This window comes from Neoarius graeffei, chromosome 6 (genome assembly GCF_027579695.1).
Source record: "Neoarius graeffei isolate fNeoGra1 chromosome 6, fNeoGra1.pri, whole genome shotgun sequence".
In the NCBI taxonomy this organism is placed as follows: Eukaryota; Metazoa; Chordata; class Actinopteri; order Siluriformes; family Ariidae; genus Neoarius; species Neoarius graeffei.
Window position 1 is genome coordinate 105,123,674 of NC_083574.1, and position 27,553 is coordinate 105,151,226.

Sequence of the window (27,553 nt, forward strand, 5' to 3'; positions counted from 1 at the left end):
GCTTTAATCCCCTCAAATTAAATAACTTCCCAGCCACAGAATGGCCTGATATTTTGTGAGATATTACAGAAATAAACAGATATCACAATCACCACATTTCAGATGGAACTAAATTTCACCGATTTTATGAAATCAAAAGGCCATCTCGCTTTAAAGATACAATGCAATTAGTTACTGGTTGCCTGAAACAGAACATCAAACAATATTGATTTTGTTGTGGTGTTTTTTTTTTTCAAAATAAAGGGTGTTAGATTTCGGAAAGATCAAAAACAGCCATTTCTGCTTGAGTGAACAGATTCCGCTGATTCCATCCGCTTTTAGCGATCACAGAAAATAACCACCCTGATTCTCAAATCAAACTTTATTTACTGATATCAGCTGCAGGTCAAATCCTTATCACATTTATAAAACATATAATACAAATATAACTCTAATGTGTTTTTGGTATTACAGAGATATCCACATCATTTCCTTTTTCCTGTTCTTTGTATTTAATCTACCATTTTAATGGCAAAACACTAATTATACATGTAATCCTGTTTGATGTTTGAATAATAAAAATCTCTGTTTTAAGGCAATTCATTTTTTTGTCTCACTCTCTGTGTGTGTTATAATCTCAATTGTCCATCGCTTATGGACTTAAAGATGTCCTCCGTCATGGGGACATAGGTTTTCTTCCTGTCGTCCAGGAAATATAGCTTATCCTGGATGGCTTTGGGATTGAATCCCTCCTCAGACAGTTTCACCTTCATCTGTTTGTAGGTGTTGGTGATGTCTAGCGTCTCCTGCAGGAGAGCAGAGAAACACAACGTTACTGTTTTGACCCTGAGTTTGAACCGGATGAATCTTGGCGAATAAGCCATTACTATAGAAATGATAATGTATTAAAAGGAGTGCATTAACATAAACCTGTGATTTGTCAGAGCTGCTGTTATAGAAAAATAATCATTTACCAATCACCACTCAATGACCAATCACAACCCAGGATTCAGCAGTGTTGTGGTATAAAAGCATTTACAGTCTAACGTAGCACCATCTGATAAGAAGCCTAACTAGCTAGTGTTAGTTAGTTTGTTAGCTAGCTACATTAACTAGCTCATTGTTTATCAAGTTGTGTCTGAAGCTGTGCTGAGGAACGTCACGTGCATGCTGAATCTCAAAAGACAGAACAGATTTATCCATTTATGTCCACAAATAATTTGACCAACAACTACAGATAAACATCAAACTCATTTGGGAAGCCATGGCCTAAAGGTTAGAGAACTAACTTTTGGAACAAAAGGTTGCTGATTCAATTCCCTGGACCAGCAGCAATGGCTGAAGTGCCCTTGAGCAAGGCACTGAACCCCCACCTGCTGCTCTGGGTGTGTTATATGTCACTCTGGATAAGAGCGGTTGTTAAATGCCTGTAATGTAGTTTCAACACATTTTCATGGTGATATTATAAAACTACTTTTCAAGGACAGTTAATCCTTGCAAAATGTTGACCTTTGCAAGGTTTAATTAGCATCCAATACTTAATGATGGTTGTGTTAAAGGTAGGCATGTAACAATATATCGTGCAATAATAAATTGCGATACAAATCTATAAATATTCAAATCAAAGAAATAAAAATCACAAATTGTGATTATTATCAGGCTGCATAAACTCTTTTATTCCTATACGGAATAATACATGTGACTTCACCATAGGTGGAAGTAACACAGCTCTAATGCCACAAAAACACACAAAAACAGATCGAAAATGTGAAAGAGCTGCTGTGTGATTGTGTACAAATAGATCTAATAAGAAATTGGAGCTCTCTTTTTACAGACTGCTGAAAGATAAAGAAAAGTGAAGCAAATGGAGGAAATACAAATGTTCATGAAAGTTTATTCAAAAAAGAACTATTTGTTAGACTTTTTAATTTTTAATAAAAGGAAGATTTTATTTAACAGGCTAGTATATTTTACTCCAGCATTTACAAACTTAGGCAAATAATTATTGTTGGTTATTAAGAAAAAGAAACAAATGTGGAAGGGACCATTAGGCCTAATGGTTAGAGAAGCAGCTTTGGGACCAAAAGGTTGCCGGTTTGATTCCCTGGACCAGCAGGAATGGCTGAAGTGCCCTTGAGCAAGGCACCTAACCTCTGGGTGTGTTGTATGTTGCTCTGGAAAAGAGCATCTGCTAAATGCCATTGTAAAAAGTGTTTTTATTTGTTTAATTTAACGAAAGGAAAAGTTAAGTTTATAAAGAAAAGGAAAAATAAATGTTGGTTTTTTTGGGGAATAAAATTTTCTTAATTTAATTATTTTTTCAAAAACATCATAAATCAAACTGAATTGTGACCTGGGTGAATTGTTACTTGCCTAGTGAAAGTATTCATGGTGTGTTTTAGTGATGATGATGATGTTTGGTGTTACCTGTATCCGAATGAAACGTGGCCTGGCGTATGTGGGCAGGTAGCCCTCAATGTGTTTGTAGGCAGCAGAGCTATCGAAGCCCTGTCCCTCCTTCAGCGTGACAGCAGCCATTCCAGTTCTGCCCTCATGACCTTCAACACACACACTTGGGCATCAGTGAAGGCCACACACTCTCATAAAACAATAATTTCATAAACTAGCAAGACAATAAACCTTCTAAACTGTTAACTGTTCCAATCTTTCTTTGAAACGATCATCTGATTTTATCTAGCATTACTTCAGAAACACAAGAGATGAATATCTTCTGTCTGAAATCATGTTTCTCAACAAACCTGCTTATAGCCAAAGCACAAGATTTCCATCACCTCCAAAACCCAATTCCCTTAAATGTACCTCATGCTAATGGTGATGAATGGAAATTGTCTGCAAGATGTTGATTTCATACCTGGCACTTTGACTCCATAGACATTAACCTCCTCGATGAAATCCATCATGATCAAAATATCAGCCACTTCAGTGGTAGCAACGTTCTCACCCTTCCACCTGCAACAAAGTAAACAGCAATAAACACACACAGCACATTGTGATGTATCCTGAACAATCTCGGTTTGTTTGGTGGATGAGCACCTGAATGTGTCTCCTACGCGGTCCTGGAAGTAGATGAAGCCTTCCTGGTCAACCTTCATCAGGTCTCCAGTGTTAAAGTAAACATCTCCCTGCTCAAACACATTTCTCAGCTTCTTTTTGTCCGTTTGCTTCTTGTTGTTAGCATAGCCGGCAAACGGAGCTGTTTTAGTGATCTTACCCACCAGCAGGCCTGTTTCTCCTGCACACATGTGTGCGCGTGGACACACACAAACACACGACTATTGTTGGCTGCTTTGTGGTTTTAATTAACTATGACTTGCCCTCTGTGTTAACCACATTTCATTAATCTTTACTACCACATGATAAACAGAACAAACAGCTCACACATGCAAGTTGTTAAAGTTTATGGCTGCAGTCTTTTAAATGAATTAACAATGCTATTTACAAAGGCAGTGTTGCAAATTCCAATGGAGATCAGAAGTGGTGCAAAGCACAATGGTTACCTGGAGGATTAACCACTTTTAACAGTCCAAATCCAATAGGTCTACACTCACCGGACACTTTATTAGGAACACCCCCACACCCACCTGCTGTCTGCTTTCTGCAGTTCTCTAATCAGTCAATCACTCGACAGCAGCACGATGCATCAAATCACGCAGATACAAATCAGTAGCTTCAGTTAATGTTCACAATGTTCAAACATCAGAATGGGAAAAATTGTGATCTCAAAGTGTGACTTTCTCTCACTGTGGTCTGGGTGTTGGTTTGATCCAGATGGACTGGTTTGAGTATTTCAGAAGCTGCTGATCTCCTGGGGTTTTCACACACAACAGTCTCTAGAGTTTACACAGAATGGTGTGGAAAACAAAAATCACTGAGTGAGTGAGCGACAGTTCTGTGGGTGGAAACAAACGCCTTGTTGATAAGAGAGGGTCAGAGGGAAATGGACAGATTGGTTTGAGCTTTTTTGCCAGGAAGGATATAGTAACTCATATAATCACTCTTTACAACTGTGGTGAGCAGAAAAGCATCTCAGCATGCAACAGCAGAAGAACACATTGGGTTCCACTCCTGCAGCCAAGAACAGGGATCTTAGAACCAACAACAAGTTCCTATTAAAGTGGCCATTATGCCACAGATTCTCAATTGGATTGAGGTCTGGGCTTTCATCAGGCCATTCCCAGACATTTACATGTTTCCATTTAAATCACTCCAGTGTCACTTTAGCGGTATGTTTAGGGTCATTGTCCTGCTGGAACGTGAACCTTTGTCCCAGTCTCAAACCTCTGGCCGACTCAAACAGGTTTTCCTCCAGAATTGCCCTGTATTTGGTGCCATCCATCTTTCCTTCAGTCCTGACCAGCTTTCCTGTCCCTGCAGATGAAAAATATCCCCACAGCATGATGCTGCCACCACCATGCTTCACCCTGGTGTTCTCAGGGTGATGGGAAGTGTTGGGTTTGCAGCACACATGGCGTTTCCCATGACGGTCTCATTTGACTAGACAATCTTCTTCCGTGTGTTTGGGGAGTCTGCCACATGCTGTTGGGCAAACTCCAAACATGTTTTCTTAAGCAATGACTTTTTTCTGGCCACTCTTCCATAAAGCCCCGCCCACTCTGTGGAGTGTATGGCTTAAAGTGGTCCTATGGACAGATACTCCCATCTCCACTGTGGATCTTTGCAGCTCCTTCAGTGTTCTCTTTGGTGTCTTTGTTGCATCTCTGATTAATGCCCTCCTTGCCCGGTCTGTGAGTTTTGGTGGGCGGGGCCTTCTCTTGTCAGTTTTGTAGTGGTGCCATATTCGTTCCATTTTGCTATAATGGATTTAATGATGCTCTTATTTAGGGGTTTCATACGAAAGGGGGTGAATACCTATGCATACTCCAGATTTCTGTTTTTTTCATCTTATTGTTTGTGTCACAATAAAAAAACTATTTGCACCTTTAAAGCTGTAGGCATGCTGTGTAAATCAAATGGTGCTAAGCCCCCTAAAAAATCCATTTTAATTCTTTTGCAAGACACTGTAAATTTAAAATCAGCTACAGTGCTCGGGGAAAACTTAATTTTAATTTAAGTCTACTTATTTGCTATAAGACATGATTTTGGTAGCTAATATCAGTCAAATTAGCAACAGTGGTCTTCACAGTAAGGTTTTTTAATATTGTCTTTAAAAACCTGTTGCTAACAGTAGGGTTCTGTCGGATGTCAGGCTCGAACAGTACAGGTCGTCCTACTTACCATCTGAAACCTTCACACAGAATCCTCGGGAGTCTCTAACTGGTTCTCCCATCTCATAGTCGTATTTAATGAAAGCAAAATGTACAAATTGCTACACACACACACACACACACACACACACACACACACACACACACACACACACACACACATCCAAATCATGAGAACATTAACACACTGTTGTTGTGTATTAGTTAAAATGTTATAGTTATAGGTGGTAAATCACGTGCTAACCTTTAGGATCGCATTCACCCGTCCGATGGCACCTATTTTCCCAGTGTAGTTGATAAACCCAATGTTTCCTTCTGTCGCACCATAGCACTCGCAGATACGTATGTTTCCAAACCGCTGCATAAACTCCGTCCATGTATCGGCACGGATACCATTTCCGATAGCAAGACGCACGTTGTGCACACGATCACTGTCCGTCTACAGGAGAAAACACATCTCTGAGGGGGTTAGCGAGTTATACTGGGTATGTATTCGTGACGTGTGTGTTGTGTTACCTTGGGTGTATTACAGAGGTAGCGCATGATCTCGCCAATATACTGGATCACTGTCACATTGTACTTCCTGCAGTCGTTCCAGAACTGAGACACGGAGAACTTCTTCCTCAACACCACCGTGATTCCTGAACACACACACACACACACACACACACACACACACCATAACTAATTCAGAAATGAACAACATTGTAACTTTCATACAGTGGTTCTGTGGGCGGGGCTAAGGGATGTACCCTGTTGTATTGCCCCGGTCAGGCCCATGAGGAAGGCGGAGCTGTGGTACAGGGGCAGGTACACGTAGATGATATCATCAGAAGTGACACCAAACATTCGCTGTAGGGAGGAGGCCATCCACATCCACTCATGGCTGATCATAGCCGCTTTTGGAAGACCTGAAACACACATATACACAGAGAGTACATGTGTATTGCACTGCACATCTGAGGGGAAATGATGATGATGCTCCTGATGGTTCTGTCTTGTTTCCACAATCACTGTCTTTATCAAAGATTTAGCTAGCTAGCAAAAGTTTAAGATTCTGGAACACTAGTGTGTCTTGGTGTGCATGTGTGTGCATGTTTCTGTGTGTGTGTCCTACCAGTGGTGCCTGAAGTGTAAATGTAGATTGCAGGTGTTTTCATGGTGACTTTGGATCGAAGTGAACGTGGTAGCTGCTCGTCGCTCTCAGCACTGATTTTCTCACTCAGGTTTATGAGTCCATTCTTCTGACAATTTTCACCCAGCAGGAACACATGCACTTCCTGTTCCTTCAATGCAGGAAGTACTTCCTCCACTGCTTCCTCTAAATCTGCAGATAACATGCAGGAAAATAGTGTTTTATCCCTAAACGTTTCAAAACACACCTACAACGTACCAGAACTCAACACATGGACAAAAATCTGCTACAACACAGCGCACACACACCGAGAGAGATAACAGACTCACACATGCTACGCTGTGAAAACGTTAATGTCGAGATGTTTATGTTCAGTTCAGGTTGTTGTATTAAAGCACAGATTAGTAGCGATCGCATTAATATTCATGAAGCCTGTGCTGTAGCTCCTCCCCTTCTGCTATCTGGAGATGGAATGATTTCTAGATTACACACTTCACATTTACTGTATATAAATATGAAAATTAGCCTGGCAAGCCAGACTAAATGTGAATATTTAGTCTGGCCTCGACCCGTAGACATTTCCGACGGGGGTGGGAGGAACAAACCGCTGTCTTTCAAACTGTCTCTGTGCGTATAGGCCAACGCTCTGACCAATCAGCGCAACAGTGACTGTGACGTAGTCAGAGCGACAGAAAGCAGTGGGGGAGGCCTTGAAATAAATAATTTTTCAAAATGCGTATTAATTAATAAACAGGTTCTAGATATTAAGAAGTTTGGAGATAATGACCACAAGTTTGGAGTCTGTACCACATACTTAACATACACTCATTTTTTTTCCCAAGTGTTTTTCAAGGGTTTGCTTAAACTGTTTTTGAGAGTTTTTATTTAGTGGTGTTTGGTGAAATAATTTCCCTTAAATTTAAAATAACGGGAAAATAAGAAACAATCAAAAAGTAATGTTTCAAAGCTGTTTATTAATTCTTCGTACTGCACAAACTAGCCCATCCTTTTGGCTATGAGCGGAGCCAGCTGGTAGATCAGACTTTTGCCATAGCCAGTCGGCAAAACAGCGAAAACGTCCTTCTTGAAAAGGAATGAGCGGAGAGCCTCTTCCTGCTCATGTCTCAACGAAAACTCCAAGTCTAATTCTTCTAAAATTGATTCCAAAGTGGAGTCAAATGCGCGCTGTTCACTAGCCGTAGCCATCTTTCCTGTTGCGCTTTCTCCAGCGTCGCACAGCTTTGTCGTCACTCCTGCAAAAGCCCGCCCAAAGAATCCAAACAAAAACCTTGCGTTGTGATTGGCGGGCACGATTTGATGCCCGGGGTGTTTTTGTTGATATGGTGCGAGGCTAGACCCATTCGCTAGGCAAAAATATTTTTGGCCGCTAGGTGGGTGGGTCTAGTTTACTAGGCTATATGAAAATGGCATGGCATTTAAAAATGAACACACACACACCTTTTACACACTGTATGAAATCATGAAGTTGTGGTGAAGAGAGAGGTGAGCCAAAAGGCAAATCTCTCAATTTACTGGTCCATCTACGTTCTCACTCTCACCTATGGTCACGAGCTGTGGGTAGTGACTGAAAGAATGAGATCGTGGATACAAGCGGTAGAAATGAGTTTTCTCTGCAGAGTGGCTGGGCTGTCCCTTAGAGACAAGGTGAGAAGCTCGGTCATTCGGGAGAGATTCAGAGTAGAACCGCTGCTCCTCCACATCGAAAGGAGTCAGTTGAGGTGGTTTGGGCACCTTGTTATAGGATGCCCCCGGTCGCCTCCCAGGGGAAATTCTCTGGGCATGCCCCACCAGGAGGAGACCCCGGGGCAGACCCAGGACACGCTGGAGAGATTACATCTCTCGGCTGGCCTGGGAAAGCCTCAGTATTCCCCTGGAAGAGCTGGTGGAGGTGGCCAGGGAGAGGGAAGTCTGGGCTGCTCTGCTTAGGCTGCTATCCCCGTGACCCGGATAAGCAGCAGAAAATGGATGGATGGATGGATGGATAGATGGATGAAATCATGAATGACTCTGAAGTGTTATTAAAGTTGCAGTGTGCAAATTATGTCCTTAGACTCACTTAAAAAATCATAATATTTTAAGTGAGTTTGAATTTTTTTGCCTCCACCTGAAATTAACCTCGCCCCCTGCCCCACCCCTTTTCTTTTACAGTTCACTCACAGGACATAAGTGGAAGACTTCAAGGATTGGTGCAGTAGGAGTTGCCTCCACCTTAATACCACTAAGACTAAAATGGTGGTGGATTTCAGAAGATGTAGGCCACCCCATCTGCCAGTCTCCATATGAGGACAGGGGAATTGAGGTGGTGCACTCCTACAAATACCTGGAGGTCCTATTGGATGACAAGCTGGACTGGTCCCTGAACACTGATGTTCTCTACAAGAAGGGGCAGAGCCGCCTCTTCTTCTTCTTTTTATTATTATTATTTTTAAATTTTTTAGCCTTTATTTTTCCAGGAAGGTCCCATTGAGATACAATATCTCTGCTGCCAGGGATTCCTGGCCAAGATAGGCAGCAAAAAGTTACAGTAAATACAAAGACCATAACAGAAGACACACACTACAATAAAACATTCAGTTTAAAAGAAAACAAAGAATAAAGAAAAAACATAGAGGAGGGTACAGTTAAGATGCATTAAGAAACCAGAGAAGCTAGGTTAGAAACAATGACATTGTTCTGTAATAGTTGTTTTTAAAAGGTTTTTAAATACATTGAGAGAGAGTAATAACTCAAGATTTAGTTTGTTCTGAAGTTCATTCCAGGCATATGGCGCAAATGAGCTAAAGGAAGTTTTGCCCAACACTGTTCATGTTGATGGGATGTTCAAGATTATTTTATTTGATGACCTTGTGCTATAAGCACGGGTTTGACGTGACAACAGATTACTGATATAGAGTGGTAATTTACCAATCAATGCTTTAACTATGAAAAATCAGAACATGACTTTTCCTTCAGAGTGACAGTGACGTCCATTGAACCATTTCATACAGTTTACAGTGATGTGTTCTTGCTTTTGTGTCTGTCACAAAACGTAAAGCAGCATAATACACTACGTCCAATTTTTTCAAAAAAGAAATAGGAGCATGCATATATATCACCATAATCTAAAATTGGTAGAAAGGTACTTTGGACCAATCTCAATCTAACAACAAAAGGAAAACATTTTTTCAGCCGACAATACAAACTTAACTTTGGTCTGAGCTTTTTTTTTTTTTAGGTTATCAATATGAATTCCAAAGTTTAGCTTTTCATCAAGCCATACCCCTAAATATTTATAAGAATTTACCCTCTCTAAATGAGTGCCATCTAGTGTTGAAATTGTAAAATTAGTAAGTGATGAGCGAGAACATGTAAAAATCATAAATTTTGTCTTTTTGATATTTAGTACCAGTTTCAAATTAAGTAGGGAACTTTGTAGCAGCTAAAAGCAGACTGTAATGCATCTATCGCTGTCTGTAACGATGATGCTGTTGTGTAGACAATTGTATTGTGTAGACAACCCAGCGGTGCACTCTACCGTAATCCATTGGGAACACGATGTTATGTCTGGATACAGCATGTTACTGTGCAGGGGGAAATAATCCAAAGGGAAGTATCCAAACCATCACCATGTCCTGATCTCTCCATGACAGGGACTGACAGTACCAAGCTGCCCAGCAAGTATAGCCATCCAACTGGCCACATATTGTCCTTTTGTTGTTGTAACGTAATTTGGCTATGTCAATTGTTTCTTGTTAATAGCAGAAGTTACCGTATGTTGTAATAAAAGTTAGAAAACTTTTAAAACAAAGACGCAGACAAGTAGAAAAAACAAACATGGGTAGGACAGATACAAGCTAAAACATCTGTGCCGCCATCTTGTGTTCTTACTGTGGAGGCCGAGGTCCTTTGATGTGTGTGATGAGATGCTGCACATATTTTATCATACTGTTGTGGCCGGTGTCCTCTTTTATGCTTCTGTGTGTTGGGGGTGCAGCCTGACAGACAAAAACACCAAGTGGCTGGACAAGCTGGTGAAAAAAGCCAGCTCGGTGCTTGGTAGGAGGCTGGACTCACTCAGAACTGTGGTGGAGAGGGGTTCATTGGACAAACTGAAAGTTTTAATGGAGAACAGCAGACACCCTCTCCACAGCCTCCTTGTTGGGCAGAGGAGCCGCAGGTGGCTCCTCTCACTGCGCTGTAGATCTGAGCAGTTTAGGAGCTCCTTTGTCCCCACTGCAATAAGACTTTTTAATGCCCTCTGACCCCCCCAGCCCCATCTTGCACTTTTTATCTATTTATTTATCAGACCCTCCAGGATTTCGCGATGTTGCGATTTGCAACTTCAATGCAAATTCAACCAATCCCCGCAAATTCAGGGTGGTGTTGCTATTATATCCAATCACCGCAACTTTCCCGCAAATTTGACCAATCGTTGGCGTCGTCTTGAGGTGACGTTGACAAACTACCTTCCGCCTTACTTCCGTGTATACGTTCAAGAGAAGCAGCATGTGCGAGTCAGTGTTTATGTAGGCTTAAATTCTGTTACTGAAAGTGTGTTATGTTTACAGTGAAGGACTGTGTGCACTTTACATTATTTTTTACTTAATACAAGAAATTAATGGATGCCAACATTTTTGCCAAAATGGTATTTTATTTTCCATTATTTAGGCAGCTTCAGCATCATACTGTGAGATTCTGTTCCAATTATTTTTTTTCTTCTATGAAGCCTGAGCCATTTATTTTATTAGTTTATAATTATTGTTTAATTTAGTCTTCAGGAGAGACTGCCTGCACACAGTACGAGTATTAATAGTTTTTTTTTCTTACATGAAAGCTGAGGCATTTATATTATATTTTAAGGTAACTTCATGTTGTGCTGTGAGGTTCTCTGCACTTTAACTTTTGAACCAACAGGTGCATTTGGATAAGTAAAGCCTATTTTTCTGCATTTTTGTAGTCCTGCTAATCTTTTATATTGGTAAAGTTGTTTATAGGACCATTTCTCAGTGTCTTTTGTTTTTTTAATCAATAATTTTTCAGTAATAACTTAATATTTAACATATCACTCAATTTTAATCACAAAAAGAGAAAATCGCAACAATTTCTCGCAACTTTCACTTCCTCCCGCAATGTAATCGCAACAAAAACCTAAAAAACACCGCAACTTTCATCGCAATTTTTTGGAAACCCCCCCCGCAACATCAGACATTTTAGCCCGCAACAATCACAAAAAAGGCCCGCGAAATCCTGGGGGGACTGAATTATCATGTTTTTATCTTATTTATTATCCCTATTTTAATTGTTCTATTTATTTTAGTCTTTTTATGGTTATGACTGGTGGAAAATGATTGTTTTTTTTAATGAGTTGCTGGATATTTGAATTTGTCCTTGGGGATAAATAAAGTATTATCTTATTGTGGCAGCGGGGGCGTGGTCAAGCATCGTCTGTGAATGGGGGGCGGAGTCAGGGAAGGTAAGTGGCGGAATCACTGCACCTGATGGGAATTAACCTGTGTTTGTGTGTCTTCCCCAGTGACCGCGCCCTATAAGAGGAGAGGGAGAGCAGTGGAAGGGAGCTCTCCCCCCAACCAGAATGCTTGTGTGTGGGTGCGTGTGACTGGGAGAGTGTAAAGTGAAAGATGAAAAGCTAAAATAAAGGAGTTTGAGAGAACTCAGTTCTGGTCTGCCGTGCTTCTGTGCTCCACCCACCTTAAGCCATTTCTACACTTATTTTATGAGGGGAACTATTCTCACTTCCGTTTACCTTGGAGCATTAATAGTATACCCAGCTCATTTCATTTTATTTCTCTTTTACGCACTTCCTATCATTGACCTACATGTTTATGAGGGATGTCATAATACATTTTATTGCATGGACATGGGATCAGATTTCACAATGTACTGCATTCTCTTACAGTAATGCTTTTATGGCTGAGGACTACAGTTGAGGCGGCACGGTAGTGTAGTGGTTAGCACTGTCGCCTCACAGCAAAAAGGTCCGGGTTCGAGCCCCGTGGCCGGCGAGGGCCTTTCTGTGCGGAGTTTGCATGTTCTCCCCGTGTCCGCGTGGGTTTCCTCCGGGTGCTCCGGTTTCCCCCACAGTCCAAAGACATGCAGGTTAGGTTAACTGATGACTCTAAATTGACCGTAGGTGTGAATGTGAGTGTGAATGGTTGTCTGTGTCTATGTGTCAGCCCTGTGATGACCTGGTGACTTGTCCAGGGTGTACCCCGCCTTTCGCCCGTAGTCAGCTGGGATAGGATCCAGCTTGCCTGCGACCCTGTAGAACAGGATAAAGCGGCTAGAGATAATGAGATGAGATGAGAGACTACAGTTGACTTGCTAACTTTAGGACTGTTTTGCACTCAAGTTTCCATCAATGAAGAGTTTATAACATCAATGAAACTGACTTTATGTTAAAGCTGTTAATGTTATAGTCATGATGTCTGTTGTTGCCCAAATGAGGATGGGTTCCCTTTTGAGTCTGGTTCCTCTCGAGGTTTCTTCCTCATGTCGTCTGAGGGAGTTTTTCCTTGCCACCGTCGCCACAGGCTTCATCATTGGGGATAGATTAGGGATAAAATTAGCTCATGTTTTAAGTCGTTCAAATTCTGTAAAGCTGCTTTGCGGCAATTTTTATTGTTAAAAGCGCTATACAAATAAACTTGACTTGACAATGTCCACTGTTTCACATTTAGAAAATTTACAATCAAAACTTACACTTAACAGGTAGACTCATCACTCATTAAAAATAAATTAATTAAAGTCCATCAAGAGTGCATTAACCAATCACAGACCTTTCTGTTGAGACACTGACGATATTAATATCACAATCAGAATAGGGGGTACAAACTTTTTTTCCCACTATTAACACCTTAACATTAGTTATTTGACCATTTTGTTACTTATGTTAATGAAACAACATCTGTGAAAACAAACAAATTAAATTCTGTTACTACTACTACTCAGGCTACTACTACTTTATTTTCAGAAGGTTAATAACCAGTTCAACTCACACTAATCTTACACTGAGCCTTCTTTGTATTTATATAAAATAAACAAAATTATGTATTTTGTCCTTCATTTTATCCTGAGACTGACGCAACTTTTGCACTCAGCTGTATAATATAAAAATAATAAAAGATTAATTCAGTGTGTGACGATAAAGTGTGTGTGTGTGTGTGTGTGTGAGTGTTTTAATGTGTTGGAGCTGAAATGTGTGTTGCTTTAATTCCCTAGAATTCAGAGTACGTTCTGTACAAAAGCAACAGCTGCACTCAGAAACGAAAAGAGGGCGGGGTGAGAGAAGGAAAAGAAGAAGAAGAAGAAAAGGAAGAAGGAAGCAATAAGTAGAAATAAAGAAAGATAAAGCAAGAATTGCTTAAAGAAATAAATGGAGGTTATAAGGAGCTGAGAGTGAGGAGAGTTTTTAAAAAAAAATTATGAAGCTTATGCAGCATTTAAAGTCAGAGGCCATGAGTCATCTGCCTCATGTTCACTGAAAACACTTGCCAAGTTCCAGCAGGGCAAAAAGCAATCATGTCAGATAACAGGCCTGCTGATTACACTTGACTTTCCCAACCCAGTCCTGAACCTGCACACAGACTCACTTTCTCCTCAAACACACCTGATCCTGCAGATGTTCCTCACCTGCTTCAGGTTTATAAGGAGCTAGAGCAGATCATAAACCTGGTCTGAATCCTGAGGGTTTCTCAAATCAATCAGTCCACACCGTCAGTCTGCTCCAGCTGAACCAGGAGAGTCAAAATTGACCCAAAACTGACCCACAGGAGTGGATTCAACCTTCTAGCTGTAACACATCAGACCTTTCTGAGACCCTGTCACTACACACAAGAACAAACAGCTGATCGGATGTTAATCTTTGACTCAGTTTGGTTTCAACAGTAGCTTGGAGCTGATCTGCTGAGTCCCACACTGCCTTTGGATGCACTTATTTAAGGATCAATATTTACCTGACAACCGTTTGAGCTTTTGTAATTTTTAACCATTTGCACAATGTGATCAGCTGCAGATCAGCACTGCAGTGGAACAACATATTCATGTGTTACATACACAATATAAAAATCAGATATATAAACAAACAGAACACACTCAGGATGAGAACGCACCCGGAGAGCATGAGAACACATCAGAACAACCAAGAAATCACAACATGACGTCCTTAAAGCAGATACGCAGAACCTTTATTTTTAAATACATTTCTGAGTGGATAGTATCTCCATCCTTGACTCTTGTATGCTGCATAAATGGGAATAAAAAATATATTTTTGAGAGTTAAAATCGACCGCAAGGTTGTGATTGGAGCTGCCCCGCTGAGCCAGCCAGCCCTGAGTGCGTGACATCACAGCGGTAACCGGTTTTAAGGCCGAGGCCTTTTACAGCTATAGACCAAAGTCATAAAAATTAATGGTGAAAGTAAGAAATACCGTTACCGACTTGCTCAACTAAGACTGATTTGACTTCATTGATTGTGGGTTGATTCGCATTAACTCAACTCAACTCAACTCAACTCAACTTTATTTATATAGCACTTTAAAACAACCGTCGTTGAAAACAAGGTGCTGTACATAAAGACATAAAACAATTAAAAGCAATGAAATAAATAAAACAGACAGTAGAACAGTTGTTTCATTGTTTTTAAAAGCAATTAAAAACAATAAAACAATAAATAAAAGCAAACCATAAAACACTAAAACAAGAGCAGAGTCTCATGCGGAGTTAAAAGCCAAGGAGTAAAAATGGGTTTTAAGACTAGTTTTAAAAATGGACAGTGAGGAGGCTTGCCTAATGTGCAATGGTAGCTCATTCCATAATCTTGGAGCAGCAGTGGAGAAAGCTCTATCCCCTCTGAGCTTCCGTTTGGACCTCGGTACCTCCAGGAGCAGCAAGTCAGCTGACCTGAGGCACTGAGCAGGAGCGTAGGGTTGAAGGAGCTCAGAGAGGTAAGGGGGGCGAGACCATTTAAAGACTTAAAAACAAATAAAAGAATCTTAAAATGGACTCTAAAGTGCACAGGCAGCCAGTGGAGGGAGGCCAGGATGGGAGTTATGTGCTCCCTCTTACGTGCTCCAGTTAGGAGGCGAGCGGCTGCATTTTGCACCAGCTGGAGACGTACGAGGGAGGACTGGCTGACTCCAAAATAAAGTGCATTACAGTAATCCAGCCGAAATGTTATGAAGGCGTGGATTACTGTCTCAAAACAGTATGGGTGTTATAACTTATGCAACATACATGTACATGCATGCATTTTCACTGATAAAACGTAAAAGGCTCATTAAATAATCAGATGAACTGAGACAATCACATTCTGAAGCAAATTAAATAATCTTATACCGCTAACTTAAACACAATACAAGTTACATGGATTAATCTAAATGCAGGTAAACAACGTGTTGTTTTGTATCCAAATGAGAGTCTGCGCTTACCCGTCTGTGTTCTCGCTTCTTGAAGGCCGATCTTGTGGCCGATTGTTTTGAAACAATCTGACTTTCAGTTGTTCATTCAGTTTTCCGTTCATTCGCTTCTTTGTTGCCCATTTTAAGTCCAATACATCAAAATAAATAAATAAATAAAATAGTAATACATAGAAAAATAGCAGGGGGATATCCTTCCCGGATATAGTACCCAAAAGGCAATGTTCCATGCGACAAAACAAAGTTCCATGCATAAAGCAACATTTCATGCAGCAAATAAGAACAAGGTTCCATGCAAAAATAAGGGCATAGTTCAATGCAAAACCCCCAGAAGATCCATGCAACATTCATTTTGAAAAAAAAAAAACAATTAAAGAGAGAAAAAAAACACTTATATGCCATATCAATAATATAGAAATCAGTCCAAAGAAGGGGAAAAAAGAAAAAGAAAAAAAAGCAATGACGCAAACTGCATTGCTACAAACAGTCTATTTCTGATCTGCTCCATAACACACCACCGACTAGGCCAGACTTTCTTTGTGAAAAAAAAAACAACAGCAAAAAACAGCAACATTATCTGTATGGATCAAGGTCTTTAAGCTCCCTTACCGTTATTACTTTGGCCTGTTCGGGTGTGGATCCATTCAGTTGTATCAACACCTTACAATTCCTGGTCCATGTTGCTTTTATCTTATTGTTTTTCCTCAGGTTGCGGGCCTCTCGGGCAATCTCGGCATTCTTCTTAGTTAAATGTTCGTTCAAGTAGACCTCGGACCCCTTTAACTTCTTCCCCTGCATCAGTAGTTCAGTTTTGTACTTGTGATTCACAAAACGAACAATGATGGCAAGTTTAGATTTGTGGTCCATTCGAGGAAGGGTGTGACACGCTGAGATACTGTTAGCATCGAGGTAGATGTTCTTACTCTCGAAAAATTGCAGGAGCTGCATTTCCAGTGTTTGCAGATCCTCGGTTCCAGCATCCTCGTTAACGTTTCTGCCTTCAGCCACAGCTTTAGCATATGATCGGGGTTTAACATATAGTCCGGTTACAATAACGTCATTCATTTGTGTGTATTGTTCCAAATAATTTATCCTTCGTTCCAGATCATAGATGGTTTTGTCCTTTTCTTTGATCATGTTCTTTAATTGTTTGACTTCACCTACAAGTTCCGTTAGCACTGTCAGCTGTTTAGTTACTTTAGTCAACTCCTCTGACATTAGATTTAGCGACTTACGGATTTCCTTGAGGTCGTCCTCCATCTGAGGATTATTTATGGTTTTCTTTGGAGGCATTGTCACATCTTCTTTTCGTTAAGTTACTTACTTTAGTAAGTGGAAAAAGTTTTGTTTTTCTGTTAGTAAGACAGCGGTCCACAGGGCGCCGCCATCTTGTTCTGCTGCCAATGAACCACATGTATACACTCTTCTTTAAAAAATAAAATAAAATAAATACTTTTCTTGTTTTATTTTTCTTTAATTGTTGGTACTGCACCCTCTTTCAATCCGGGCTTATAGCCAACGCTCCTCAACAGATCAGAGGTCTCGTACGAGTCTTCAGTAAAATGTGCAGAGCAGAGGAGAGACCACTTCGTAGGCGCCCAATGTGCCCGTGAACTTCTCGCAAAACGCATCCAAATCTTTGCAGTTTGAACATTCTTGGGCCATGAATGCAACGTAAATCCACCTTCTGTCATGTTGCTGCACCGGCCAGCAACACATCTACGTGGCATGGCGATAAATTAGCTCAAAATGGAGGATCGGAGTTGCAGTCAGCTCTGTGTTTTAGTATAGCGGAAATGGCGATGAGACCGATAGACTTCCTGCTGTGATGTTACAGATGTCAAGGTCATTCACTCAGACCGCTACCTATATAAATCACTTTAATCGTAAAAATTACTATATTAGATTTATTGTTAACGCTTAAAACTACAGTATTTCTGTGCCATTTTTGAGGTCTCAAGGCATTTATAAACGAAAGTCAGGCCATGGCTCTGCGTATCTGCTTTAAATACAATCCTCACTGAAGGTAAATTTAAGAACCATTAGAACGCGACTCCTCGCTTGCTGTTTAATCATAAAATACACTCTGATCATGTTTTAGTCTTCATTCCGAAAAGCTCGATGCTTCACGGTTCAACAATCAACGCTGCAGGAATAAAGAAGCAACCAGACAATTAGACACTTTATTACACAACTTTACTAAATACACAATCCTGACTGGTCAGTTACAGCATAGTATGGCCTGTTTTTTTTTTTTTTCAGAATAGCAAAATGTTGCTATGGTCATTCATGAGACACTGTGGCAAAAAAAAGATCCATCAGAAAATACCATGGAAAATATTTCTCATTATTCTATCCACATTCACTGGATATGAGCAATCGCGTGCTCTGATTGGCTACTCTACTACTAGGATATCAGCTCATATTCTGTGAGTAGAGAAAAACAAAATGGTGGAGCGTGTTGCTGAACCAACTGAGGACAAAATAAAAACTCTGCTCGAAAAGAAAACCCCAAAACAAAATATGGAATGAAAGTATTTGATGATAAGAATGTATCTTTTTCATTGTTCAAGAATTATTATTATTATTATTATTATTGCAGTTTTCACAAATTGCTCCTGTCATTTTGCTGGGTTGTTTACATTCTAAGCAGAAATTATTTTGTTGGACGTTTTGGATAAAGTTTTTTTTTTATTTATTGAATTTGCAAAAAATAAAAATGCTCTGTTTCTCAAAATCCAGTGAATGTGGATAGAATAAAACAGTTATTCCACTCAATCTTGTCATACACGGTTTATAGACAACTCGGTGCTACCGGTGTGCGCCTCGTCAGCTGTCAGCTCATGCATGACTCGATTTTGTGGAATAACTGTTAATTATGTGATTGCAAAGCATCACACACAGTTTTTCAGATATTGATGCCAAACCGATTTTAACTTGGCCGTCTCGTGCCCAGCTAATTAACCAGTCTGCTCGTTTTTTTTCTGCCATTTTTATCACTCATTATCTGTCATTTTTATCACGCATTTTTATCACTCATAGAGAATTTCAAGAATTTCAAGCAAGTCCAGTTGCCTTCTTTAGCACTTACGGTTTATGATGACCTGGATGACTGAACATTCACAGACAAATCAAATCAAATCAAGTTTATTTGTACAGCGCTTTTAACAATAAACATTGTCGCAAAGCAGCTTTACAGAATTTGAACGACTTAAAACATGAGCTAATTTTATCCCTAATCTATCCCCAATGAGCAAGCCTGTGGCGACGGTGGCAAGGAAAAACTCCCTCAGACGACATGAGGAAGAAACCTCGAGAGGAACCAGACTCAAAAGGGAACCCATCCTCATTTGGGCAACAACAGACAGCCTGACTATAATATCAACAGTTTTAACAGGTATAACCCTCAACTGTCCTCATGGGGCCGTCCTTCACAGGAGTGGGGCGATAAAACTCCGACCAGACACAGGGCACCAGGATGGATCAAGCAGGTCCGAGGGGCAGAAGAGGCCAGCATCTCAATCCCAGGATAAACATGTAACTCAGAGGGACAGATGGGGGGGGGGGGGGGGAGAGAGAGAGAGAGAGAGAGAGAGAGAGAGAGAGAGAGAGAGAAAACACGTTGTTAGGTATGCCCTAAAAATGACAAGTATTAAATCTGTGTGGTAGGCTCGCAGAGACGAGAGTCTTTACATGAGGCATGACGCACAATGGCATGTTAATATGGTAAAAAATATATCATGACCTGCTCTGGCTGGATGCTTGATTGGGTGATGGGAGCACACTCCTCAGCAATGATGAGATGCAGATGGGACCCTTAGGCCTGGCCAAGACAATTCAGTTACATTTCACCGGGTCTGGGACATGCGACAGAATGTCTGACGGCCGATTCCCTGCAGGCTACGATAGCCAGTCGAGGTCCCCACCGTCTCCACCAAAAGATTTCCTGTTGACTCCATGTAACTCAGAGGGACAGATTTGGGGGGGGGGGGGGGGGGGGGGAGAAAGAAAACACAGGTGGTTAGGTATGCCCAATGTCACCTGAATAAGTAGGAACAGTATACATATTGCACCGAGTACAAGCGGGGACTCCGGCAACTAACTATGACAGCATAACTAAAAGGAGAGAGCCAGAAGGTAACACAGGCATGAGGGAGCCCCGGGACATAAAGCAGCCAGCCACTGCACCGTCAACAAACTCGAGTGAGCAAGCGAGTGGGGACTGACAGCATCCATACATCCCAGTTTACCAAAACACTCTATGTCTGAGGACCCTCCAGATCTACTCCTTTACCTCATAAACACCATTAACAAAAGGCTTGACTAAACAGATATGTTTTCAGCCTAGACTTAAATGCTGAGACTGTGTCTGATTCCCGAACATTACTTGGAAGGCTGTTCCATAACAGTGGGGCTTTGTAAGAAAAGGCTCTGCCCCCTGATGTAGCCTTCACTATACGAGGTACCAGCAGATAGCCTGCACCTTTTGATCTAAGTAGGCGTGGCGGGTCATAGAGGAGCAGAAGTTCACTCAGGTACTGTGGTGCGAGACCATTTAGTGCTTTAAAGGTCAATAGTAGTATTTTATAATCAATACGAAATTTGATTGGGAGCCAATGCAGTGTGGATAAGACAGGCGTGATGTGGTCATATTTTCTAGTTCTAGTAAGGACTCTTGCTGCGGCATTTTGAACTAACTGGAGCTTGTTTATGCACTTATTGGAACATCCAGACAGTAAGGCATTACAATAATCCAACCTGGAGGTAACGAAAGCATGGACTAGTTTTTCTGCATCATGCAATGACATTAAATTTCTTATCTTTGCAATATTTCTGAGATGAAAGAAAGCTATCCGGGTGATGTTATCAATGTGAGTTTCGAATGAAAGACTGGGGTCAATAATCACTCCGAGGTCTTTTACTGCTGCACGTGAAGAAACAGAAAGGCCATCCAGAGTTACTGTGTAATCAGAAAACTTACTTCTAGCTGTATGTGGTCCTAGCACAAGTACTTCAGTCTTGTCAGAGTTAAGCAGAAGGAAATTTATAAGCATCCAGTGTCTAATGTCCTTAACACATTCCTCAATTTTATTAAGCTGGTGTCTCTCATCAGGTTTTGCAGAGACATACAACTGTGTGTCATCAGCATAACAGTGGAAACTAATACAATGTTTACGAATAATATCGCCCAGAGGTAACATATATAGAGAAAAAAGCAGTGGACCCAAGACAGAACCTTGTGGAACACCAAACTTTACCTCGGTACGTCTAGAAATATCACCATTTATATCGACATACTGATAACGATCAGTTAGATAAGACCTGAGCCAGGAGAGGGCCATTCCCTTAACTCCCACAACATTTTCTAGTCTATCCAGAAGAATGGAATGATCAATGGTATCAAATGCTGCACTAAGGTCAAGCAACACAAGTAGCGAGACACAGCCCTGATCAGACGCCAACAGTAGGTCGTTTACTACTTTAACCAGTGCTGTCTCTGTGCTATGATGAGGTCTAAATCCTGACTGATACATTTCATGGATGTTATTCCTATGTAAATATGAGCATAACTGCTGTGCCACAGCTTTTTCAAGGATCTTGGAGATAAAGGGGAGGTTTGATATTGGCCGATAATTGGACAGCTGACAGGGATCAAGGTCAGGTTTTTTAATCAGGGGTTTGATAACTGCTAGTTTAAAGGATTTGGGTACATAGCCAATCATAAGAGAAGAATTTATTATTTTTAGAAGCGGTTCAATTACTCCAGGCATTATCTGTTTGAATAGATGTGTCGGTAAGGGATCTAGTACGCAAGTTGAGGCTTTTGATGTAGAGATTAATGAAAGTAATTCAGTTTCTTTTAGGGGAGTAAAACATTCTAACTGATGATCTGATACAGTTATATTGTTAACTACAAGGTCACTTTCATTGTCTAACCTTAAATTAGTAGTTTGAATTTTTTGTCGGATATTCTCAATTTTGTCATTAAAAAAATTCATGAAGTCGTTGCTACTACATACTGCAGGTGTGCATGTGTTGATAGTGGACTTATTCCTGGTTAATTTTGCTACAGTATTAAATAGGAATCTAGGATTATTTTTGTTATCTTCTATTAGGGAGGAGAGATATGTTGATCTCGCAGCACTAAGAGCTTTTCTATACTTCAGGAAGCTCTCCTTCCACGCCAATTTGAACACTACCAATTTTGTTTGACGCCATTTACGTTCCAATTTTCGAGTGGTCTGTTTTAATGTGCGAGTGTCATCATTATACCAGGGTGCTAATTTTTTCTCTCTAATCATTTTCCTTTTTAGAGGAGCTACATTATCTAAAGTATGGCGGAATGTTGACTCTAAGCATTCAGTTGCCTGATCGAGTTCTGCAGGGGCTGACAGTGACCCAATCAAAGTTGACAGCTCTGGGAGATCATTTATAAAGCTCTGTGCAGTAGTTGACGTGAAAGTACGTTTAATACAGTAGCGTGGTGAGGTGCATATATTATTACTCAGACATATTTTGAATGAGATGAGACAATGATCTGAGATAACTTCAGACTGTGGAAGTATGACTATATTGTCTACGTTTAATCTGAATGTTAGTATTAGATCAAGGGTGTGACCACCATTATGGGTCGGTCCTATGACATTCTGCTTAATCCCGACTGAATCTAAGATGGACACAAACGCTGTTTTTAAAGGGTCTTCTGGGTTATCAAAGTGAATATTAAAATCTCCGACAACTAAAGCTTTGTCTAAGGAAATAACCAGATCTGAGATAAAATCTGCAAATTCAGAAAGAAACTCAGAATATGGCCCCGGGGGCCTGTAAATAATAAGCAACGGAATTAACTGGGTAGACCTATTTTTCGAGGCTACATACATTATATGAGTATGAAGAACTTCAAATGTATTAAATTTATAACCAGGTTTGTGTGTTACACCTAGATAATCGTTATAAATAACCGCGACGCCTCCTCCTCTGCCAGTTAGACGAGGCTGGTGTATATAACTGTATCCAGGAGGACTTGCTTCATTTAATGCTATATATTCATTTGGCTTAATCCATGTTTCTGTTAAACACAGTACATTAAACTCCTGATCAGTAATGAGTTCATTAACCATTAGCGCTTTAGATGTAAGAGATCTAATATTTAATAGCCCCACCTTTAGATCAAAGGTGCTGGCAGCAGCTGTACAGTCAGTCTGATCTAATTTTATATTGATTAGGTTACTGGAACAAACTCTCTGAAAATTTCTACCTTTTTGTTGAGCTCGGGGAACAGACACAGTCTCGATGTAGTGGGCCCTGAGTGACGACTCTGTGCAGCTAGCAGACAGTCGGTTTAGCCTGTTCGTCTGCTCCCTGGCCTTGGCTCTGGATTGTCAGAAATTAACTAGGCCTGTTCTGAGACTATGACCTATGCTGCAGGAAATGAGAGCAGCACCTTCCCGAGTGGGATGGATACCGTCCCGCCCTAACAGGCCAGCAGTGCCCTCAAAATTAGCCCAATTATCTATAAAGCCCACACTGTTTTCAGAGCACCACCTGGACAGCCAGCAGTTCAGCGACCATAACCTGCTGTAAGCTACATCGCCACGCCGCATTGGGATGGGGCCAGAGCATACTACAGCATCGGACATCGCCTTCGCTAATTTAAACACCTCTACAAAGTTACTCTTAGTAACCTCAGACTGACGAAGGCGTATATCATTAGCTCCTGCATGGATAACTATCTTTGAGAACCTGTGCTTGCCTAGGACCCTAAGATTACCTGCTATGTCCGGCGCCCTGGCTCCCGGTATACACCTGACTAAAGCTGCTGGTGCCCCTAAAGGCTGAGCTAATTTCACGTGCCGTATGATAGAGTCCCCTATAACCAGAGCTCTTTCAGGTTTCTCAGTGGGTGCATCACTAAGGAGAGCAAACCTGTTCGACACGTGACGCGGAGAGGAGTGGTGCTCCCGTGGGCGAGCCTCAGCGGTAGCTTTGGCTCTACGCTTATGCCGCCGAGCCGTCACCCATTCGCCCCGCTGTAAGGGCTCTAATGCCGGAGTTGGGGGATTGCTAACTCCACCTAGGGCGTCCAGACTTTCCCTAACAGAAACTACACTGTTCTCACGCTCACTAACCTGCTCTAAAGCCTGGACACGCGCTTCTAGCACTGAAATCTTCTCCGTCAGAGAGCTAACTAATCTGCACTTATCACAAGTAAAGCTAATAGAGCTATCGCTAGTGACGGAGGAAGAATGACTAAACATCCTGCACTCAGCACACTGAACAGGCTGAAGGTGTGCCATGATGAAAAGATTCACGTACCTTAAATGAAGATCTGTTGATATTAAAGCAGATCAGATGGCCTCCGCTTGTGGACTTTACACAGGAGGAGAGAAAAAGAAAGCTTCCAAACAGACATTTCCAAAGAGAATGAATTTTATATCGCCCCAACACTTCCAGCAGTAAATACCACCTTCAGATATTTCCAGAAGCGTTGTCCCGCCCCCCCCCCGATGGCTGTCGCCATGGAATCAACACAAATTATCTTTTGTGTACAATTAAGTAACCTGAAACTTGGACGGATGTTTTTTTATTCATGATTCAATATTTTTTATGCAAGTTCACTGACGTATTGCCATTCTTAATTTCCCTGAGGGAACCCTCCCAAAGGGATCAATAAAGTTTTATCTAATATAAGGACCTTTAGCGGCACGGTGGTGTAGTGGTTAGCGCTGTCGCCTCACAGCAAGAAGGTCCGGGTTCGAGCCCCGTGGCCGGCGAGGGCCTTTCTGTGCGGAGTTTGCATGTTCTCCCCGTGTCCGCGTGGGTTTCCTCCGGGTGCTCCGGTTTCCCCCACAGTCCAAAGACATGCAGGTTAGGTTAACTGGTGACTCTAAATTGACCGTAGGTGTGAATGTGAGTGTGAATGGTTGTCTGTGTCTCTGTGTCAGCCCTGTGATGACCTGGCGACTTGTCCAGGGTGTACCCCGCCTTTCGCCCGTAGTCAGCTGGGATAGGATCCAGCTTGCCTGCAACCCTGTAGAAAGATAAAGCGGCTAGAGATAATGAGATGAGATGAGATAAGGACCTTTATCTGAGTGTATCGTACGTAACATCCTGTCTTATCATACCTACATGATAGAAAGATATGTTTTGGATGCTTGGAATTGGAACAGGCTGTTCTGATTGCTACTTGTTTTGGTTACTTAGATTTATCTTCACTCGCACGTTCTGCCCTTTGCTTACTGATCAATATAACCTTCATTCACTGTTTTTCTTCTTTTCATCAGATTATGATCATGACGGGTGATGTAATGGTACATAATGTCTCTCTTCTTTGCTTCATCACCCATTTACGTTATACATAGATAACTTAGCATCGTCAATCACATCATCATCATCATCATCATCATCATCCAATCACAGAGCTACAACACACACGTTTGTCCTACAGTAAACTGAGGAACATCTCTGAGAAACATTACTGTGTGTGTGTGTCAGTGACTGTTTACTCTGTGAGACAGAATCTCTGAGGCAGCAGAGGTCCACAAGGTTGAAGTGTAAAACCTGATGATCCGTTTTTCAGGTTGATTAAATCCATCAGTGCCGCCTGAACACACGCTTCAACAGAAGGGAGAAGAAAATCTGACCTTTTCTTCTTAACAAGGGAGTTCATATGGTCAGTATGATGTCATATTTATTGAATTCTGACTCATGACCTCGAAATTGTGCAGAATTCTGAATATTTCTCCTTTATTTTACTCTTATTTTGAGTTTCAAATGAAAAACAAAATAACTAGATAGAACTTGACGCCAACGGCGTCGATGGGGATGCCTCCGCCTGGTAGACTACACACCTTATTAAGTTGTGATTTGGGGATGGACATTTGACCTCACAGCAATCTTGACCTGTGACCTTTTAACCTCAAAATCTAATCAGTTCATGTTTGTCCCCAAATGCACAAATGGTGAAAATTTGGTGAAATTCCTTTCATTTGCCTTGGAGATATTGTGTTCGCAAGGTTTTCGGACAGACATTTGACCTCACAGTGACCTTGACCTTAGACCTTTTGATCTCAAAATCTAATCATTTCGTCTTTGTCCCAAATGGCACAAATGGTGAAAGTTTGGTGAAATTCCTTTCATTAGTCTTTGAGATATGGTGCTCACAAAGTTTGGGGATGGACATTTGACCTCACAGCAATCTTGACCTGTGACCTTTTAACCTCAAAAGCTAATCAGTTCATGTTTGACCCAAAGCGCACAAATGGTGAAAGTTTGGTGAAATTCCTTTCATTAGCCTTTGAGATATCGCGTTCACAAGGTTTCGGGATGCACGGACGCACGCACGGACAGACGGACAACCCGCAAACAGAATGCCTGCTGCACCTTACGGTGGCGGAGGCATAAAAATATCAAGATTTTCAATGCAGCCTCGGACTTTTGTATAAACAACAATGACAAAAAGAAAGATTAAAAATGCAAAAAGAGGAATTACTGTTATGATAAATGATATATCTCATCTCATTATCTCTAGCCGCTTTATCCTTCTACAGGGTCGCAGGCAAGCTGGAGCCTATCCCAGCTGACTACGGGCGAAAGGCGGGGTACACCCTGGACAAGTCACCAGGTCATCACAGGGCTGACACATAGACACAGACAACCACTCACATTCACACCTACGGTCAATTTAGAGTCACCAGTTAACCTAACCTGCATGTCTTTGGACTGTGGGGGAAACCGGAGCACCCGGAGGAAACCCACACGGACACGGGGAGAACATGCAAACTCCACACAGAAAGGCCCTCGCCGGCCCCGGGGCTCGAACCCAGGACCTTCTTGCTGTGAGGCGACAGCGCTAACCACTACACCACCGTGCCGCCCTAAATGATATATTTTTAGAATAATTTAAAATAACCACATGAATAAAACAACAGCCTGAAGAGAAACACCAGCTTATTTTCATAAAGATGTGTAATTTTTTAAATAATTTTTTTTCCCATTCAGTCACAGGGGGATGCCAACTTTTGCACTCAACACGTTTTACCTGCTCCGGCGATGAGGGTTTTTGCCCCGCAGCAGCTGAAGCACTGCAGCAGGGACCTGGAGCGGATGTTGGAGTTGAGCAGCGCAGCGGAGCAGCCCAGTTTGGAAAGTCCGAGCCAAACCCAGATGAAGTTGGGTTCGTTCCCGAGGAACACAGCCACAGTGTCTCCCTCCTGCAGCTCGGTGTGATGGAGCAGAGCCCTCGCCAATTTACTGCTCAGCTTATCCGCCTCGCTGTACGTGTAGGAGCGACCTTCAAACACCAGGAACTTCTTCTCAGGATGCTTCTTCACCGAGTCTAAGAAACAGTCCAGGATGGTGTAGCACGGAGTGGAGCTGCGGGACCTCCTCAAGCTCATGGCCACACCAAGTCCCTTCGCTACATACAGCACATCATACACCAGGTACGGAAAACGGGCATGAACGAGGAGGAGAAGGAGTACCAGAGCCAGCAGCGCGTACAGGAGACACATGGTGACCAGTAAAGCGGCTGAAACAGACTGGGAAGCGCGCGCGCAGCAGCCTGAGCCTCGAGAAGATCAGCTGGGTATCCAATGGACACGAGGGGCGGGGAGGATCAGGAACGGTGCGCAATTCTGAACAGCATTCCCTGGACTGCCAAATATGGAAAGACTACCGGTCCATACACTGCAGAGCAGGATGATGTTTTCTCCACAAAATACACTGACAGGAGTTACTGACAGCCTGAACTTCACTGC

The 27,553-nt window shown here is 41.7% G+C and overlaps 1 protein-coding gene across 1 annotated transcript; it reads right to left on the minus strand.

The window, feature by feature from the left end:
- Positions 1-608: 608 nt before the first annotated feature.
- Positions 609-27,307, minus strand: LOC132887603 (long-chain fatty acid transport protein 2-like). Its single transcript, XM_060923072.1, has 10 exons — positions 26,836-27,307; positions 6,343-6,552; positions 5,978-6,136; positions 5,742-5,866; positions 5,470-5,664; positions 5,236-5,326; positions 3,034-3,232; positions 2,852-2,949; positions 2,407-2,537; positions 609-785 (listed from the first exon to the last, which is right to left on the minus strand). Exons 1-10 carry the CDS (start codon positions 27,305-27,307, stop codon positions 609-611), a joined length of 1,857 nt encoding a protein of 618 aa, XP_060779055.1.
- Positions 27,308-27,553: the final 246 nt, after the last annotated feature.